The 19,259-nt window shown below is 42.4% G+C and overlaps 1 protein-coding gene across 5 annotated transcripts in view; it reads left to right on the plus strand.

The window, feature by feature from the left end:
• Positions 1-762: 762 nt before the first annotated feature.
• Positions 763-19,259, plus strand: part of camk2g2 (calcium/calmodulin-dependent protein kinase (CaM kinase) II gamma 2) — an 89,086-nt gene continuing 70,589 nt past the window's right edge. For all 5 annotated transcript variants that reach the window (XM_040138500.1, XM_040138495.1, XM_040138496.1 and 2 more), the window contains exons 1-2: positions 763-964; positions 2,116-2,210. In XM_040138500.1, the coding sequence (XP_039994434.1) occupies positions 900-964; positions 2,116-2,210 (160 nt within the window). In that variant the 5' untranslated portion in view covers positions 763-899. The remainder of the gene's footprint in view (positions 965-2,115; positions 2,211-19,259) is intronic.

The raw sequence follows: 19,259 nt of genomic DNA on the forward strand, positions 1-19,259 counted from the left end.
TATGCTTGTTGTTTTCTTAGGTGGGCTTTGATTTGTTTTTCATCCATCCTATTTCCATTCAAAAAAAAAATAAAATCATTAATTCCAGCCCAATTAATCAGCGCTACAATTTACTGCCTCGAGAATTACAACACAGTTGAATGTAATATTGTAAAAAAAATATGCTACTACTTTGGTTTCACAAAGGTATTTATGAACTTCGGCATGTAGTCTGAAGGAGGCGGGCATCTATCAGGCAGGGAGGGTTTTACAGGGCAATGCTACTGAACTGCGACATCCAGTGTCTTTGGACTAAAGTTTGGGATTTCTCAGATACATTTAGACCTGTCTACCACACAAGGCCCCTCGATGGAGGATGGACGACCTCACGTAGCCGATATTGTGCTTTAGTGATGGAAATTTCTAACTTATTTTTCAATGAATTAAATTGTGTGGACCCAAACAATGAGGGGTGACCCTTGGGCTTTCTGGGGGCCCCTGGGCAGTTGCGCACTTTGCTCGGTTGGTAATCCAGTCCTTGCTTAAAGCACATTTCTGTAATAACACTTCTAAACTTTTACTTTTAGTTAGAATTTGAATGCAGGGCTTTTACTCTGTAACCCAGTGTTTTCACGCAGTAGTTTGAATTTTCATTTGCTCATTTAAAAAAAAAAAACAGGGTCACACATCTTCTCAATAGAGGATCTTCGTCACCACAGCCAGGCTCCCTTCTCTCCTCTCCCCCTTCTCTCTCTCTCTCTCTCTCTCCCACTCCCTGATCCTCGCGCCGAGCTCGAGCCCTCTCTTTCCCCCCTCTCTGTCTCCACGAGCTCTCCTCCCCGAAAACCTGCGCGAAGGCGGCCACTGAAGCGCGAGGCGATTTTTTTTTTCCCACCCCTCTCCCCTTCACTTCAGTCAACATGGCTACAGTTGTAACCTCGACCAGATTCACAGACGAGTACCAGCTGTACGAGGAACTCGGAAAGTAAGCGACCGTCACCATCGCCGCCGCCGCCGCCGCCGCTCTTGTTGCATTCAGTCTGTGTATGTGTGTGTGTTTTGCACGTTTTTTTCTCCCCTCTGCTGCTGCTGCTGCTGCTGCTGCTGCTGCTGCTGCCATTGTGCGCGTTTACTTCAGTGTTGACAAGGCAGGAGAGGGGCTGTCAAAAAAAAAAAGGGGGGGGGGGACGGGGACGGGTAGGACAACCACGCGAGCAGCGTTAAGCTGTAGGCAGGTTCACGTTGACGCCGCGGCGGCTTGTGTTTAGTCCGGAGCGTGTTGGCAGAGGTGCGTCGCACCGCCGTGGCTCTCTTTGTGACCCAGGAGGTGCGATGCGCCCGCTTTCTGGGGGGCAACTTGTCCGCCGATGCATCCGCGGGCAGCGCGCGTCGACAACTCGCTTGCGTTTGCCCCCGTCGCCTGGTGGCATCTCCGGGCTCCTGTTCAGTCGTTCAGCGCCGCTGTGCATTTCTAAGCAGACTGCGGGGCTACTGTATATGTTAAGCAAACCCCCCCCCCCCCATTAAAAAAAAAAAAAAAAGAAGGAAGATGAAGACAAGGCTTTGCTGCAAACAAGAGACCGTGGCGGTTGCTCGTTTTGGGGCTGCGCGCACCGCCGCTGTATTATTCCGGATTGAAAAATGAAGGGTGCCATAGGTTACGGTGTAAAGGCTGCAGAGCCGCTCTGTAATAGTCGCTGCGTGTGGCGAACAGAGCCACTCGACCCACCGGTACGGACGAATTGAAAGGATGCGTCTGTGCAGAAAAAAAAAAAAAAAATGCAGCCAGGCTGAGAGGACGCAGTGAATTCTACCTTTCTGTTGCTTCACTCTCGTGTTGCCCCACTCACGTTCCTCCCTGCGAGCTACTGACCGGGTCCCCTCTCAGTGAAACGTGCCCTCTCCCTCCCCCTGGCACGCACTAGTAGCCAGGACCTCTCCTCACATCTCACACACAGAATATCAGACTCTTTTAATTATGCATGCGACCCCCCCCCCCAACCCCCTTCCCTCTCTCTTTAGATGTGTGTGATTCATGCATGCCCTTAGTGTGTGACCCCCCCCCCCCCCGGTGACACACAGATGCGATGGAGAGTTTGGAGCCGTTTCGCTGATCTGATTTCCCTTCTCCTCCAGGGGTGCCTTCTCGGTCGTCCGCCGATGCGTCAAGAAGTCCACCGGCCAGGAGTACGCTGCGAAGATTATTAACACGAAAAAGCTCTCGGCCAGAGGTAAGTGCGGCGTCCCGGTCGAGGAGGGACGCGAACTGAGGCCGCCCGGCCGCGCTGCCGTCGGCGGCTCCGCGAAGTCAGTTCGGCCGCCGGGCGTTGTTAGTTGCCCCCCCCCCCCCCCGAGAGCGGCGGGGCCCCGGCGCGCCGTCCTGTCCCTGTCAGCGGGGGTTCCTGAAAAGCTGGAGGCCACTTGGCAGGAGCCGTGCTGCAGCGGTTCAAATTGAAGAGTGAGCTTCAGTGGGCGTCTTGGCAGTTGTGTGCAACCATTTTTGGTGTGTTATTGGTCCCGCAAAGGACTGTGTGTGCGCCGGCTTGACCTTTAGCCTAAAATATCCTCAACTCTTGCAGCGGCTCCTAAGATGAGAGAAAGGAAAGTTCTGGCCTACAGCAACTTATTTGAATGGTTTTGGCCATTGGTTATGATAACATTGTACTCCTGCAGTTAATTGCTGGAATCTGGGAACACGACGGACTTGTTTAAACCGAGTCAAACAGGGGCACGAAACGGGAGAAGTGATCGGACGATCGGACCGGTCCTACACAAACCCCAGGGTTAGCCAAACTTACAGGCCGACTCCTCACGCAGCTTTCCCCCGGGTCCCGTGTTCGTGCTTGTCTCGTTTCACCACGCGTTTTGATTCACAGAGCTAAGCCTCCATTTTTCTGAGAAATCCCTTTTTTTTTTGAAAGCCCCCAGGGCGTTTATCAAACACTGGCTGACGAGTTTGTTGTTATTAAGATGCATAGTCACAACATGGACCAGAGATGCTCGGTTCATGTGACTCAAATGCAGTGATAAAACATGAGTGTTTAACTGGGTATTAAAGTACTAAACTGGTTTAAGTTTTCTTGTGCAATGAGGGTTTATTACCATTTAAGTCTGTCACTTTAAAAAAAAAAAAGAAAAGAAATCAGGTGTGATTGAATTCAAGCTGACAAGTAAATTTTCCAAATGAATTTGAGTGCAACCTTTATAGCCTATCCTAAAATGCAGGGACATTAATAAAGGGAAATGACAAAATGCTGTATTATCATCACCTTGCAGACTGCTGTTGTTAGCCTGCTAGCCCCCTGGTGGAAAGTAACTAAGTACGTTTACTCAGTTACAGATTTGAGGTACTAAGTATTTCCATTTAATGCTACTATATACTTCCACTCCACTACATCTCAGAGCAAAATATTGTACTTTTAACTCTATTTATCTGACAGCTTTAGTTACTAGTTACGTTACAAATGAAGATTTTCGCATACAAAACATATGAAGAGTTTATATTATAAGAATATGCTTTTTTATGATAAATCTACCCAACAGAATATATAGAGCTGAAGATATTAGTAAATCAATCATTGGGTTGAATCACAGAAAATTAATTGGCAAATATTTTGATAATCGTTAAAGTTAATATACAAGTTAATATAATATATAAAAGTATAACACTCACAGGGTCACTTTACTGCATTGAATACTTTTACTTTTAATACCTTAAGTGCAACTTGGTCATTATACTTGTATACTTTTACTCGAGTTACATTTCCAGGATTTTAAGAGTGTCTCCTGCTGGAGTACAGGACCCGGCCTATTGCGCCCATAAATTGTCAGTTCTGAATTTGAACAGTTAATCACAAATCAGATATGAAGTTTTTTCCCATGTTTGGACAGTAGTTGGAAATTTGAGTCCCATCCAGTCCTATTACCGACATTCCAGCTGCTCTCGCTTTTGTTTTTATCTTCAGAGAAAGTGGTTTAGGTGATCTGGATAAACTGTTGTCTGATTATCCAACTGCTCATGTGTCTAGACCTGTCGGACTTTGTTTCAGGGATGATGACGTGTTCCCTGATTTCAGTTGTTACTTTGGTGAGGACAATGTTTTTGTACCTGTTAGAAATGAAAGCAATTACTATGAAACTAAGACCCAAGTTGTAATAACCTTGATTTACCCTTTAGGTCAGTGTGTTCTGCCAGCCCGTGCGTGTGTGTGTGTGTGTGTGTTCACATGCAGCAGCACATGTTGAAATGCCACCACCTGTGCTTCAGGATTTGTGGCACATTTGTTGTCATTGCCATCACACCGATTCATAACTGGACGTGGTGCAGACGAGCGAGCGAACATCAGATTGTTTCAGTGTTTCCCAATGAAGACGTCCTGACCTGCTCCGCGCATCAGCAAACAGGCTGAGCGACGTGTCACTTTTTTGAAAAAAACAAAAAAAACCACACAAAAAAACGCTCGCCCCGGCTCCGCTTCCGCGAAAAGTCTTGTGCACTTTCTTCAACTCCAGCCTACTTACGTGTCATGTTTTAGATTTAAATCTGTGAAAAGAAAAAAAAAAGCTAGATTGTAAGATAACTCCGTTATTCTGACAGTAGCCTAACTGACAGTAACTGACAGTTATTCAATATTGCTCTTTATTACAGCCTATATGATGAGCCTATATAAAATATAATAGTGTACACAAAAAATAATCACCAAAAAAAAAACGCTGTATTGGTGGAAGAGGTTGCACTTCGTGTGTGTCTTAGTATTTCTTCTGCCATGAAGCTGGGTCCAAGCATTTCTGTCTGTTGATTGCTCTTATTGTCACACGTGTTTGTGTTTTGCGCATGCATTTCGTCGATCCGTCACTGAATCCCTTCTTCTCTTGGTGTGTGAGTGTGTTGCGGAGTCTGTGTGTGCGCTGCATATTTGTCCAAGTAAGCGCCAGACCAGGCCACTAAAGGTTGAGTGGTGATGTTAGCTGCAGATCAGGGCCAGTTCTGGACTGATTGGGCTGCTCTGTTCCCAGGGGGATGCAGGCTGAAATTTCTGTCTCCCCCTCTGCCTCCCCGTCTCCTTCTGGTTCCCAAACACCCCCACCCTTATCATTTTCCTTCCTTTTTAAGTTGTTTTCTCCTGGCTTCCATCCCCTCCCTTCCATCTCTGTAAACAAAAGATTGATTTGAGGAAAGATCTTGAAAACCTTTCTCACCCTGCGATTTGATCTTGTGTGTGTATGTGTTCACTTTTCATCCCGGAGGCTATCTGGCAGAGAGACCGCTTCCTCTGTGTGTGTGTGTGTGTGTGTGTGTGTGTGTGTGTGTGTGTGTGTGTGTGTGTGTGTGTGCGTGTGCGTGTGCGCGCATATCTGAGTCGTGGTTAAAATTATCACACACACACACACACACACACAAAAACACATACGTGACTGCTCTTTTCTCACTCAAGGCACAAACACAGTTGCACACATTTTCTCTCACCTACTTCATGGTTCTCACACTTAACTATATATGTGTACAAGGCTTGACTGTATACAAATTTACATTGTGAAATATACACACACACACACACACACACACACACACACACACATCGGTCTCTCCTCCAGTGCGCAGTGCCCTTAATCAGAGCTGAAATGCTCTGGCACTGCCAGTGTGTTATTCACAAACGCAAGAGTCGTGTTCTCCCTACCTCAACCCCACACACACACACACACACACACACACACACACCATGCTTACAGAGCTGAACAGAAGGCGAGGAGAAATCCGTCACAGGGACAGGCACCCTAGTGTTAAAGAATAATTATGGTTTACTACAACTTAGGCCACTGTTTCTTAAGGTCATGTTAACAATGTACTCGCACAGTTAATTGCTGAGATCTGGGAATGCAGCAACATTGCTCAGAAGAAGTGAGAGAAGTTAAGAAAGACAAACCCCACGGCTAGCCAACTGTCCGTTAGGAACATCCATACACAGTGTACAGGCTGTCTGTTTGGTTCAGCTTTGACCCGCCGTACTTTCCATAGTGTTGCATGTGCACAGTTTTCTTAGTCCACAGTATGTGCCTCCGTTGCATTTGAGTCGAAGAGCATACAAAAAAAATCCTTAAACTGTCCATCACAGTCCCCACAGCTTAGCTTCAGCCCAGTGTCTGAGCAGCGGTCCAGTAGTGAGTGATCAAGCTGTTTGCCATGGCCGTTTCCAAGCTGTAAAAAGATGGAACGTTTTCTATTTGTTTTTCCCTGAATTCTGACGTGTTGCTCTGTGGTCACTTTCACCAAATTTGCATTCAACTTGTGATCTGCAACATGAGATCATTTCCTCTCATGTTGATTTTGACAACTTTTTATTAAAAAGAACTAAATGCCATGCAGGCGACCCATGCGAGAGCATGCGAGAGCCCGGTAGACTTGCAAATGTATCCGCAATTTGCGAGTGACTTTGCCTTTGTAAAATGGGCCCCTGAATGATTTGATGATCGATGATTGATGACCATCTCCTGAGCTAAATCAGACAAATCTTCATTTACCTTGTCTTGTTATCAGTTTAGTTTTAAAAAAACAAACAAAAAAAAACCAAACAAAAATGGCCCAAATCATTAAATACATGATCCTCGCTGTGTTGTGTTATGCCTGTGCTCTTCTTTCTTGAAGCTGACTATTATAATTCATAAATTGTATTAATTTCCTCTGCTGTTAGTGGACATGCTCATTATTTTAGTCTAGGTGGTGAGCCTCCACTATAATATGGTTTACATCCACGCTTTACGTCCAAATAAAATGTTGCCTCGCTTCTAGCCTTATCTGATCATCTGATCTAGTGCTGCAACGATTAGTGGATTAATCAATTAGACAATCAACAGGAGAATTATCAGCAACTATTTTGATAATTGAATAATCATTTTTAGTTAATTTAGAAAAACAAAATGTAAATTTTCTGGTTTCCAGCTTCTCAAATGTGAATTTTGTCTCTTGTTTCTGTAGTCCTCTATGATAGTCAGCTCAATATCTTTGATTTTTGGACTGTTCACCAGACAAAACAAGACAATTAAAGACGTCACCTTGGGCTCTGGGAAATTGTGATGGACATTATTCACAATTTTCTGACATTTCTTTGACCAAACAACTAATCTATTAATCGAGAAGATAAGCGACAGGCCAGTCCATGCGCTCGCAAACATCAAAACGTCAGGGCTGCCCAGCACACGCGTAGTACAGCTACTGCGTCGCAGCGGCACTGCAGCAGCTGGAGGTTCAGCGTCTTGCTCTGAGGAGCTCTATACAGTGGCATGTAAACAAATCCACGCACGCTATATGTGTTTAGTCTGATCTCTGCTTGTGTGTTCCCCGTTCCTGTTGGCATGACATTGAACGGACAGTATATCAGCCTCAGTGGTTTGAGTGGAACTTTTGGAGTATTCCCTGTAATTACGAGGTGTGTGTGTGTGTGTGTGTGTGTGTGTGTGTGTGTGTGCGCGAGGTGCGTGCGTGCGTGCAGAGCACAGGGGATTAAGCCCTGTTCTCTGTGGCTCAGGGAGGGCACATTGGCTGGTGGTGAGGTCAGCGATTATGGCTGGGTCGTCTGGCGTCACATGCATGCGAACACAGTCGCTCTGACAGATACAGATTCACATTCACACGTGGTCTCTCGGTGCTACTGACATTCACACACGTGCTCATCGACACAGACACACGCTGTTAAGAACACATGACGTTTTGTTAAGACCACAGGTACACACACTTTAAACGTGCTGATATTGCACTACGATGCACAAAGCTTAGTGTTTAAGCTATACTTTAAAGTTTAGTGTGCCGGCTGAACAATTGATTAATTGATTGATTTCATTTCAGTGAGGAGTTAGACATTTTAGGACCGGCTTTCGGACGGAGAGTCAGATGAGAAGATCGATACCACTCTCTTGTCTGTCAGTTAGCCAGCAGTCAGTTAGCTTAGCTTAGCATCAAGACTGGAAACAAGGGGAAACAGCTAGCCTGAATCTGTCCAACAATAACAACCCATACCAGCACCTCCAAAGGCCACTAAATAACATGTTATATCTGGTTTGGTTTTTTATTTGACAAACCAGTTTTGTTGAAAGAACAGGACAAATTTATACAGTCTACATTTCGGCAATTCCCTCTTTTTCTTTAAAGTAAACATACACGCATCTAAGCGAACAAATAAAAAAAAACAAATAGTAACAGAAAAAAACATAGAATAGAAGAAAAGAATAAGAACAATAATGTCCCCTCCCCAGGTTGGACAACTATAGTGGCTGGAAAATTCTCTTGTACTTAGTAAAGCAGTGTGTTTAATTACAAGTTGCAACAAGGGCTTCCAAAGGTACACCTGTATATTATTTGGATATCAGGTAGTGATTTTATACAAAACAGCAGACTGTGTACAGAAAAGGAATCGCAGTTGGTCTTTTTTTTTTTAAAATTAACAAGCTACACATCTACAAGCTACAAGGACTCAGACAAACGTGTGTTGACGCTGTACTGCCGTCAGTACTGGCAGACGCGTTGCAGAAACTGCCCAGGTGTGTAAATCTTCCCCCAGTCCAAAACTGATACTGTACACTGCGAATACTGTAATACTGTATTTCACAAGATAAGCGGTGGTGGCTGTAGCATCAGTTTACAGAAGTAGATAATGAAAAATTGTGTTAGCCGGAGGCACCAGTGAGTACCTGATGATAAAAATCGTGGGAAGCAGAAGTTAAGAAGGGAAGTGTGCTCATAAGCTGGTGCTGCTTTTACTTTAGTGGTTACTTTAGGGCTCCCACTAGCTTCTGTGCACACTGATGAGAAGGGAAGATAGAGTGGTCTCCTCTCTGTAGCTTTTGTGATTAGCCATGACCTCTGTACATCTCGAGTAGAGGCTTGAATCCTTTTTTTTTTTTTTTTTTTGGCCAAAGATAAAGTACCAGAAGTAAGTGGTTAGATTTTAAAAATACAACAAAGGGAAGATTAGAAGATATTTTCATATCTCCTCACTGACAGAGGGTTCAGTACAGTGGCTCATCTCATTTTATAAAAACCAAGCCTTGCATATCTACACATATATAAGGAAATCAGCATTTGCTTTTGCTCGGTCAGCTTTATGGAGCTTCCTGTCATCGCCGACTTCTGCCTTTACGGCGTCCACTGTTGATACTGCAGTTCAATTTACAAAAGCCCCTTTCAGACATGTAGCCTTCTACTTTAATCTGATGGCAGTCTAACATGTCAGTCTCATATCCGAATAAGCTACTGAGTCAATTTTACTTAAAAGTCACAACAGCGATTTTACTAGGTTGGATCTAGTCACATTTTCGTATCACCTTTAACACGGCATATGTCGGAACTGAATGCCTTCATGTTAGCGTAAAGGCTGCAGGAGCACAAGGTGAAACATGGAGAAAGAAAGAGAGAGAAAAATGCTTGTGAGAGAGAGAGAGAGAAAATAAAATCGGCCTGAATAACCAGCAGAGACTGTGAAAGAGCCAATTTAACGTTGTATAGGAGATTCTTCTCTGATCAATTATAAGAACTTTTCCCCTTGTGGTGCAACCGGAGCAAAAGAGGTTAAAAGAAAAAACCCACAGTAATACTCTGACCAGCACTCTCTCTATATATTTTCAATTTTCATTCACATCAACGCCATGGATACATAAATGAATATCCAGCAAAGGTTTTGCGGGCATGCGCAACTGGTAGGTGACACCGGGGTAGATCCAGAACACGCTGGAGAGACGGTATATCTCATCTGGCCCGGGAACACCTCGGGTTGCCCCAGGAGGAGCTGGAAAACGTTGCAAGGGAGAGGGATGGAAAACGCTTTACATACAGCATACAGCAGAATAAAACGAGGGTTTCAACTTTACATCCTCTAACTCGTAGCTTGTGCACTCAAATTACCTAATATTATTAAACATAGAGAAGAGTTTGGTCTCTAATAGTGTTTAAATGTGAAATTGGTGAAATTTGGCTTGTACTTTACTTAAGTATTTTCTTTTCTTGCCATTTTATACTTCTACTCAACTACACTTCAGAGGGATTGGTTGTCACAGGGGACATTTTCCAGCATTGAATACTTTCAATACTTCAAGTACATTTTCCCGATTACACTTACATACTTTTACTCAAGGATCTGAATACTGTCTCCACCACTGGTCATGTCTGAATAAAGTTGTAAGGAACATTAGTGTAAATTATGTCTAAATGGCAAAAAGCCGTCACTTTAACAAATAGATGAAGCCAGCAATGTCAGTATTCCATGTCTAAATACATGTTAAAGACCATGTATTAAAGACCATAAAGCATTCTGTCGGGGTAGTAAATGTGGTCAACACTGAGTCATTGAAAAAATCAGTGAATGCAAAACAGGTATATCGACTTTGACACGTAATGAAAACATCTGCTTTGTCATCACTGATTGGGGCGTGTGGCCTGAGATTGCAACATACTTAAGGGTTTTGTGTCTCAAAGCAACTGCAAAGAGAGACAAAACAACCTGAAAGAGACAAGAAATGACTATAAATGATGCGGTTGTTGTCTCTAAGTCTGGGGGCCCTGTATAGGAGAGGTCGGGGGCTTTTGTGCCCAGAGGTCCATTTTCTCATAATCCGTCCAAAACTCAGGTTATGAAAACAGTACTATATGGTTAAAAGCAAGTTGTGTACCTGCTCAGTCGTTTTTTTTTTGTTTCTGTTGCAGGGTTCGCTTTGTACATCTGAATCATCGCCGTTAGTTGTCAGCTCACTGAAGCTCTGAGTGACAGTGATTAGGATAGTCCTTAGTGGCGCCAAAATTGGTACTAGCTTAAAAAAAAAAAGGGAAGGGACTGCGTTGATGGAGGCGTGTAGGTGCGGGTTACCAGTAAGAGGATGAAATACAACCTAGGAAGGCTTTTGATTAATAGATCCCTGAGTCACACTGCATGGCAAGTTTACAGGACTACAAGACCGGTTTTACAACTCAAATTTATCATGATGCTTAAATGTTTGTAGATTAATCGGCAAAAAAAAAAAAATCAGTTGGCGACTATTGTGGTGATGGGTTTGTGGTTTCAGTAAGTTTTCAAGCAAAAATGCCAAAGAATTTCATATATCAACTTTGGATGTTATCATATCATAATGACATGATCATATGTTATCATGTCTATAATGGCTCTAATCAAACTGTAAAGATGAAGATTTTCACGTTGAACCTCACTTTGATCATTTTCTGTGGGATTTTACAGACATGTTTCATACTGTGACTATTATTTTAGTGTTTGAAAAGGATTTTGTGATTGACGCCGAGGCCTAGTTAGAATTATATTTGTTATTATTCAGTTATATTATCAGTAGCCTGTTCTATGTGAGTGCACAAAAAAGTACAGTCAACGCAAGGTCTGTAATATTGAGGTGCAACACCTGGTTTTAGGGTCACCCCATACCCACAGGTGACCACTAACGCCCTGTCTGCACGCGAGTGAGTAGCACGTTAGTAGAGCAGCAGCTTCAGGATGCATTCAGGCCATGCACTGAATATAGGTCACCCGCATTTCGGCAGCGCTCGGAGCCGGGTTGCGTTTACCTGATCGATTGAAATAGGAGTGCGTCTTTTCCATCAGATGCATGTGAGGCAGAGGACCGAAAAACATAACACCAAAAGGAAGCACTGCTCACACTCAAATCTACCTTGAAGGTATAACATTATTTTTAGCTACAATTATGTGTCAGGTATTGTGTCGAAGTGTAAAGGGAGTGTATTTTTACACTGTTATTAGGTAAGACCTTGTGATGTCAGTGAAAGAGAGAAAGAGGGAGAGGCTGGCGGCACTCGTCCCACTGTTGAATTATTGAGGTGCAAGGCTGCTCTGCTCTCAACGAACATGGACAAGAGCTGAGGAGTGGACCCTCAGACTCCTTTTCTTTGCTTCCTTTCTTCTTCTGATGTTCTTTCATTCGTCTCATTTCTCCCTCAGCCACCATTCCCCTCCTTTTTTCTCACAGTTTCTTTTCCCACTTCTTCCTACCTCTTTCTAGCCATTTCCTTCCCTCTCCCCTCTCTGCAAGACTGCCGCATCGCAGGCCACGCAGACAGACGACGTGTGTGTGTCCGTGTGTGTGTGTGTGTGGGTGTGGGCGTGTGCGTGCGTGTGTGTGTGTGTGTTTTCGGGATTTGGTGGGCTTCTACTGCACTCGCTGGAGGCTGATTGGCGGAGGGCAGATAAACGTAGCAGCACTGCGCGGTGAATGTTTAATGGGACCAACTGTGAATATTTGATGAGAGGGAGAGAGTGAGAGTCATATATGGAAAGAGAAAGATGTAGATATGGAAAGGGAGAGTGAGACGTTCAGGGTTTTATGCTCCAAAGCAGAAATAGTGCATTATAACACATGCATGGTGTAAGTCTTCCCACAGCATGCAAAGCTTTTCTTATCAACACTTTGACAATGAGTGTGTGTGTGTGTGTGTGTGTGTGTGTGTACACTGAAGTTCAGTGTATTTTTCCAAGACTCTCCTCCTGTCATGTTCATCTTGCCCTCTTTTTCTCTCTCATCTGTTCGTCATTATCCCCCCTGTCCGAAGCATATGGCTTCATGTGGGAGCCAGCTTGAATAAAATGTTCATTTGCCATAAAGTGATGGACAAGGACAGGGGATGCTGATTGAGATGGTCACATGTGAGGGGATTGATTTCCCACTAGAAGCTGAATTTACAAGTTAGCAGGGCTGCAACTAACAATATGAAATGTACCTAAAAATAATAATAGCAAGGCTTCAGCTAACAATGCTTTAATCATCTATTATTCTGTTGATTATTTTCTTGTTTACTTGTCCATAAAATGTCAGAAAACAGTAAAAGAAAATGCCCACTACATATTCAGATTGCTTGTTTTGTCTGACCACTTGTCCAAAAGCTTAATACTGTATATTCAGAGTAATATCACACCTGATGAAAAACAAAAAGAAGTACATTTTCACAGTATAATAATAAATAAAACAATAAATAAAAAATCATGATGATATATTCAAATTACTTCTTTTGTCCAATAAACAGTCTTAACCACAAACATATTAGGTTCACAATGACATAAAGCAGAGAAAGGCATCAGTCCTCACATTTGAGAAGCTGGAACTAGTGCTTGGCATTTCTGCTTAAAAAATGGCTTAAACAGTCAATTTTCTGTCAATCAACTATTCATTTCAGCGCAGCAGTGTTGTTACTCTCCTCTGTCCTATTCTGTTTGTACTATGGAGCCTGGCTCTGCTCTGTTGTGCATTTGTTTTTATCTTTTTTTGGTCATTTTTGTCTTTATTCAGCAGTAAAAAGTAGAGATGCGCAGGAAACATGGGGAGAGAGCATGGATGGATTAACGAACGGGCCTACAGGGCACAGGACGAGGTGCCAGACCCTCTGTATTTTAAAAAAGTCATAGAGAGACAATGTGGGAGAGACACAAAATAACCACAAAGAGATGCAAAGCGACCACAAAGAGCTGTACAATTTCACTCTGGGGGTCCTGTATAGGAAAGGTCGGGGGCCCTTCTAACTCTCTGACCCCAGTGGCCCATTTTCTTGTAATCAGTCTATTTTCTTATTTTTCCACAGTCAAGATAATTAATTGATTAAATGAGGAAATACTTAGGATATTAACTGAATATTTGATGATTATTAGTTGCAGCCCCGCTATTCTCAGATTCCAGTCTGCCTGTGCTCTTCCCCTTCATGGAAACTAGTGAATTAGTTTCAAAGGGAAGTCTCCCTGCCAGCACTTCATTGGATTACATTACGTTAGAGAGTCTCAAGTGTGTGTGTGTGTGTGTGTGTGTGTGTGTGTGTGTGTGTGTGTGTGTACACACGTTTGTGCATGCATGTCCATGTGCATATATGTGTGTGTGCGCTTACTTGTCAGTTGCTGTTACGTCAGTGTGTGTGAGTCATGGAGGCGGTCTTGTTTGTATTTCCCTCTTCTGACAGTGGCAGCACATTTGTTCATGTATGGTGATTGTAGCGAGTCATTGACCGAAAGCTTGCCTCCCATGATGAATATTGCACAGACTGGAGCGTGCAGATGTTCGTGCTATTATTTCTATTGTATTCCGGCTCCAACACTTGTGCAAGAAAGTTCCTCGCTTCTAAATAGCTCTGTCACCAATTTCTTTTTTTTCCTTTATGTGTATTGTCTCTCTGTTTCCACTGAAACAATTAGTTGATTAATTGATTAGTCGCACCCATTTTGATAACCGATGAATCATTTAAGTCATTTTTCAAGCGAAGACACCAACTACTCTCTGCTTCCTGTGAGGAGTGTCTTCTTTTCTTAGCTTTACATCATTGAAAACTGAATATTTTGTATTTTGTACTGTTGGAAGGACAAAACAAGACATTTGAAGACGTCAGACGTTATTTTCATTATTGATTCATCTGTAATTTTCTCGATAAATCGATTTTTGTTTTTGTTTTTTTTGTTTGGTCTATAAAACATCAGAAAGCCGTGGAAAATATCCAGCATCGATTCCTACAGCCCAAGATCATGTCATCAAATGTCACCTTATGTCCACCCAAAAGCCCAAAAGTGAAAGATACCCAATTTAATATAATGTAACACCAAGAAAATCAGCAAATTCTTACAATTAAGAAGCTGGAACCATTAAAAAAAACGTAAAAACTGACTTAAATGATCAGTCAATTCTCAAGATACTTGCTGAATGATTTTCTGTTGATCGACCAATTGATTAATTGACTGATCATTGCAGCTCTACATACAGTATAGATTCATGTTAATTTGTTCGTGGTTGTGCGGCAGAGATACAGCACCAGAGTTAATTGAATGCACTGTGTGTGTTTCTTCCAGTATATAAGACCACACACACGCACACGCGCACACACACACACATATACACACGTACCAGGCTCATATTTAGTTGAGAGATGGATGCACTAGTTACAGTTAACAGATAAGTAAGTTGTAAGCAGTGAAATAATACTGTTTTCTAAATAGAGGGTTTTTATAGAGATTATTTATTGCAGTAGAAAGTAGAAAGATTGAGAAGGCAATAAACTAGGATACACACATGGGAGAGGCATCCAACAATAATGCGTGTAACTGTGTGTTACTGTGTGTCTCTTCGTCTGTGTGTGAGACATTGAGATCACATCATGCCGGCAATGCTCGCACCGAAGTCTCCAAATTTTACCCTTTGTCTCTCGTCCTTGCTTTTCTTTCTCATCTCTACCTATCTGCCTCCTAAAAGTTTTACCTTAGTAAGGGTGCCAGGGATTAATCAATTAGTCAATCAACAGAAAATTAACAAACAAGTATACTAATAATCCATTTTTTGAATGCCTCAATTTACTAGTATCAGCTTTTTAAATTTCAATATTTGCTGGTCTTCTATGACACTAAAGTATATCTCTTGAGGTTTTAGATTGTTGGTTACTTTGTGGCGCGCATCCTTTAGCTTTTATAACTTCTAACAAACGTTTTCGGTAAGTGCTGACAAGCTTCTTACACCTCTCGATCGGAATCTTTGCCCATCCTTCACGTGCAAAAGCCTCTAGCTCATTGATGTTTGATGGCTTCCGTGCTGCAACTGCCTTCTTTAAATCCCACCAAAGATTTTCAGTCGGATTTAAATCTGGTGACTGAGAAAGCCACTCCAGGACATTCCACAGTCCTTTTACTCAACCAAGCTTTGGTTGACTTGGAGGTGTGCTTGGTATCATTGTCTTGCTGGAAAGTCCAATGATCACCAAGGTTTAATTTGTCAACACAACGCATCACCTTCCTCTTTAAAATGGCCTGGTACTTCTGGGAATCCACGATGCCAGGTACACGGTCAAGATTGCCAGTTCCTGCCGCAGAAAAACAGCCCCGCATCATCAATGACCCGCCTCCATGCTTGACCGACGGGACGGTATTCTTCTGGTCATAAGCCTGGCCTTTCGCACGCCAGACATACCGCTGGCCCATATGTCCAAACAGTTCCAGTTTGGTTTCATCGGTCCATAGAACTCTGTCCCAAAATTCTGTAGTCTTATCCAAATTTCTTCTGGCATATTCTAGACGACTTTTGATGTTCCTTGTGGTCAAGAGTGGCGTGCGTCTTGGAGTCCGGCCATGAAGTCCTTGTTTATTCAGTGCACGTCTTATAGTTGCCACTGAAACACTTTTTAAAATTTTTTTTACCTAATTTTTGCACTTAGTTTTGTAATCTAAATCTATTTGGTGAATCTGATTCTTTTTTTTTTAAAATTCCAATATATGTTTTGATATTCAATGTAAACACAGATAATTTCCTGCAAAGACCACTAGCTATGTCTGGCTGTGTGTTTGTAAGTGTATATACATGTGTGTCTACGGCTCTCCAGGCTCCTCAGACAGGCTTGGGGATAATCTATTCCTGATCACACACTCACTGTCATGCTGTCAACCAAGCAGCTTGTCTCCATAGTAACAGATACCTTAAATGCATCCTATGCTTCAAGGCCTGACAGCCAAGATTACATAAACATGGTCACTGCATTCACTGGGTATCAAGTACAATGAGTAGCAGTGCAGTAAGATTTACCATGTAAATCTCAAGTCTTCAAGCCTGAGGAAACCCATTCAGAACGCCGGACTGTCAGTCAGACAAATTGATGTTTTCCAGAAAATGTCTCTGAAAAATGTGACTTTTTGTTTAGTTTGGTTTTGAGGGCTTTAATCTGACGGCACCAACTGAAGTAAATACTTTCAAACTTCCATATCAGGGATTAAAGGGACACATTGATTTCGAGAGTTTAGTCTGTGTGGTGTGTGAGTTCATGTTTTTTGTGAGTAGAGTAGAGGGAAAAGTAAAAAACAACCTCTCAGGCCTCTACTGGTCTTGAAAGAGTATTCCACTGATTTAGCATTGCACTCATGTAACACTGTCAAACCAGAGATTTTGTCTCTTTTATTCCACGCCTTCTTCCTCGTCAAAACCTGGAGCCTACATTACCCACAATGCAACTTGACCGTCAACATTTTGGCGGTAGATTCGGGTTGCTGTTCTAGTAGCAGATAATGTAGCTTCGAGCTGCTAACCTCGAGACGAGATGAGAGACTGTCCTGCCATAAAAAAATGAAATAAGTTGTTTGATTGACCTCTAGCGGTCATGTGAGACAGCATGGAGGAATGAATAAGATGTAAGGACGAATAAGATGTAAATTTCATCATTACCCCATGTCTGCGATGGACGGTACATGGGACTACATGTGTGAACACATCCACATTCACAGACAGTCAGCGCAGAATTCAAAGAACTACGTGCTGTGTGTCCTGCTGTTCACACCCATGTTTGTTTTTTGAGTATATAACGGCCTTTATTCTGTCTCTCAATACTTTCCTACCCTCTGTGTGGCACTCCTCACATTGGTTCCAACTGAACACGTGGATCTTTTAAAAAACAAGTTGCAGATGTATAGTTTAATTTTTAAAAACAGCCTAACAGCTGGGCTCTGTAGTTTTTAACATTACCCAAACTGGAATAAATTGTGCAATTGTTGGGGACAATTTTCTGTCGCGGATTAATAAAGATATAGTGCTCTATAGATTTTATGTTAACAGGAAGATGTTTATGGGATTTACTCAAGATAAATTACACTGCCATTGTAATGAAGGAACATGTCAGCCGGTGTAACACTTTGGGTCACTGATGTGTTTTTAATCGTTTTTGGACAACAATGGAGCTCTTTGAAGCGGAGGAATAAGATATATTAGGCTTTGGACATACACATACATCACTTGTTAGTAGGATTCCTTTGGTTGTTTGAAGGTTGTTAGTTTTAGTCTTGCCATGGGATTTGTTGATGATAAGAAAAATGTAAAAGTGCTGTCTGACAAACTGCACTGCACCCCTTAAGTGTTTCTGACCTGTCATTAGCGTTCCTGGCTCGTGACGTTGGAGACAGTGTTTAAGAGGTAAAGATGAATGTGGGGACAACATCAAATTAAGTCAACTTGAAAATATTCTAAGTCCTGCACAGAGTGGAGGCTTTGAATTCGTCAGCCTGTTATGGTTGCCTAAATATTATATTGATTTTGATACTGCAAAAGCATATTTCATTGTAATGAGTTACATATTTCTAAACACTGCTGTTTCTGCCTCATTTAACTTCTTTTACCACATTGCTCTCTTGCTCTGTCACTCAGTAATCTCCTTTTTAAAGTTGGTTATTATTTATCCAGGCAACAGACGGTTGTGTCTACAACATGACACTTTGCATATCTGATCATTTTATTGGTTCTGACTTTTCATTTTACAAGATGCAAAACGGGTATAATATAACCAAGACCAGGAATCTGTGCTGACGTCCAAATTTGGCTCTAAATGCAAATGTACACACACACACACGTACGTGCAGGCACATGCAACACAACACGGTGATATGTGTCAATATTTGCACACCTTTTGTTGTCATTAACTCCATTTACACTAAGGTTTATTTGCACAAGGCTGCAATTTTCCCAAGACGAGGATGTTTTACCAATCACGCAGAAACACACACCCGTAGACGACCACACATATACACTAAGCTTATTGTTCTCGCTTCTGTGTGATGCTTTTTCAGTTATGTCTGTTTAATCGTGGTTGCACAATTGACCCCTGCCTGCAGGCTTTTGGCTAAGTTAAAATCCTTTGATAAACCCCACTGAAAGCTGCTCTGCGGCTCTAACAACAGTTTGTAGTATGCCAGTAAATTCAATGGAATTGAGTGTATGGCTACATTATTTGGTTGAAGTATCTACTCCTGTTGACTGGCGCACCACCGACACAGCTGGATTGTTTGTGTCTGCTTCCAAGGTTACAATCAAAACAGCCTTTCACAATAAAAGTCTGCTCACCATAAAGGTCCCATTCAGGACCTCCAGCCTTGGCACACATGTGAAAATGTGGGCCATGATGAGCGTTCTGTGAAGGCTTTAGGGGAAGGAAGCAAAACCCCTGCTTGATCACCATTGGATTGTAATTACAAAATGAGCTGCCACGGTATTACTGGAGTTTGGTGTCAGCACTTTTTCAAATGATCCAGAACTAGGGTAATTTTAGAAACAAAAAAAGGGTAACTTCCATATTATTTTTTTTCCTTGATTGGCTAAAATTACACACATTTTATGTGGAAGTTTGTATGTATTTAAATAAATCAAGCAGAAAATGAAAAATGACAATTTATACATATGCCGTTGTGGTCCATCCTGTGTTTTGCCCTGCAGGATGTATAACTCAGCTTCAGCAGCTGAACAATATTTGTGAATTGAAATATAATTAAACAATCATTTTAATCACT

Source organism: Xiphias gladius, chromosome 11 (genome assembly GCF_016859285.1).
Source record: "Xiphias gladius isolate SHS-SW01 ecotype Sanya breed wild chromosome 11, ASM1685928v1, whole genome shotgun sequence".
NCBI classification, from domain to species: Eukaryota; Metazoa; Chordata; class Actinopteri; order Istiophoriformes; family Xiphiidae; genus Xiphias; species Xiphias gladius.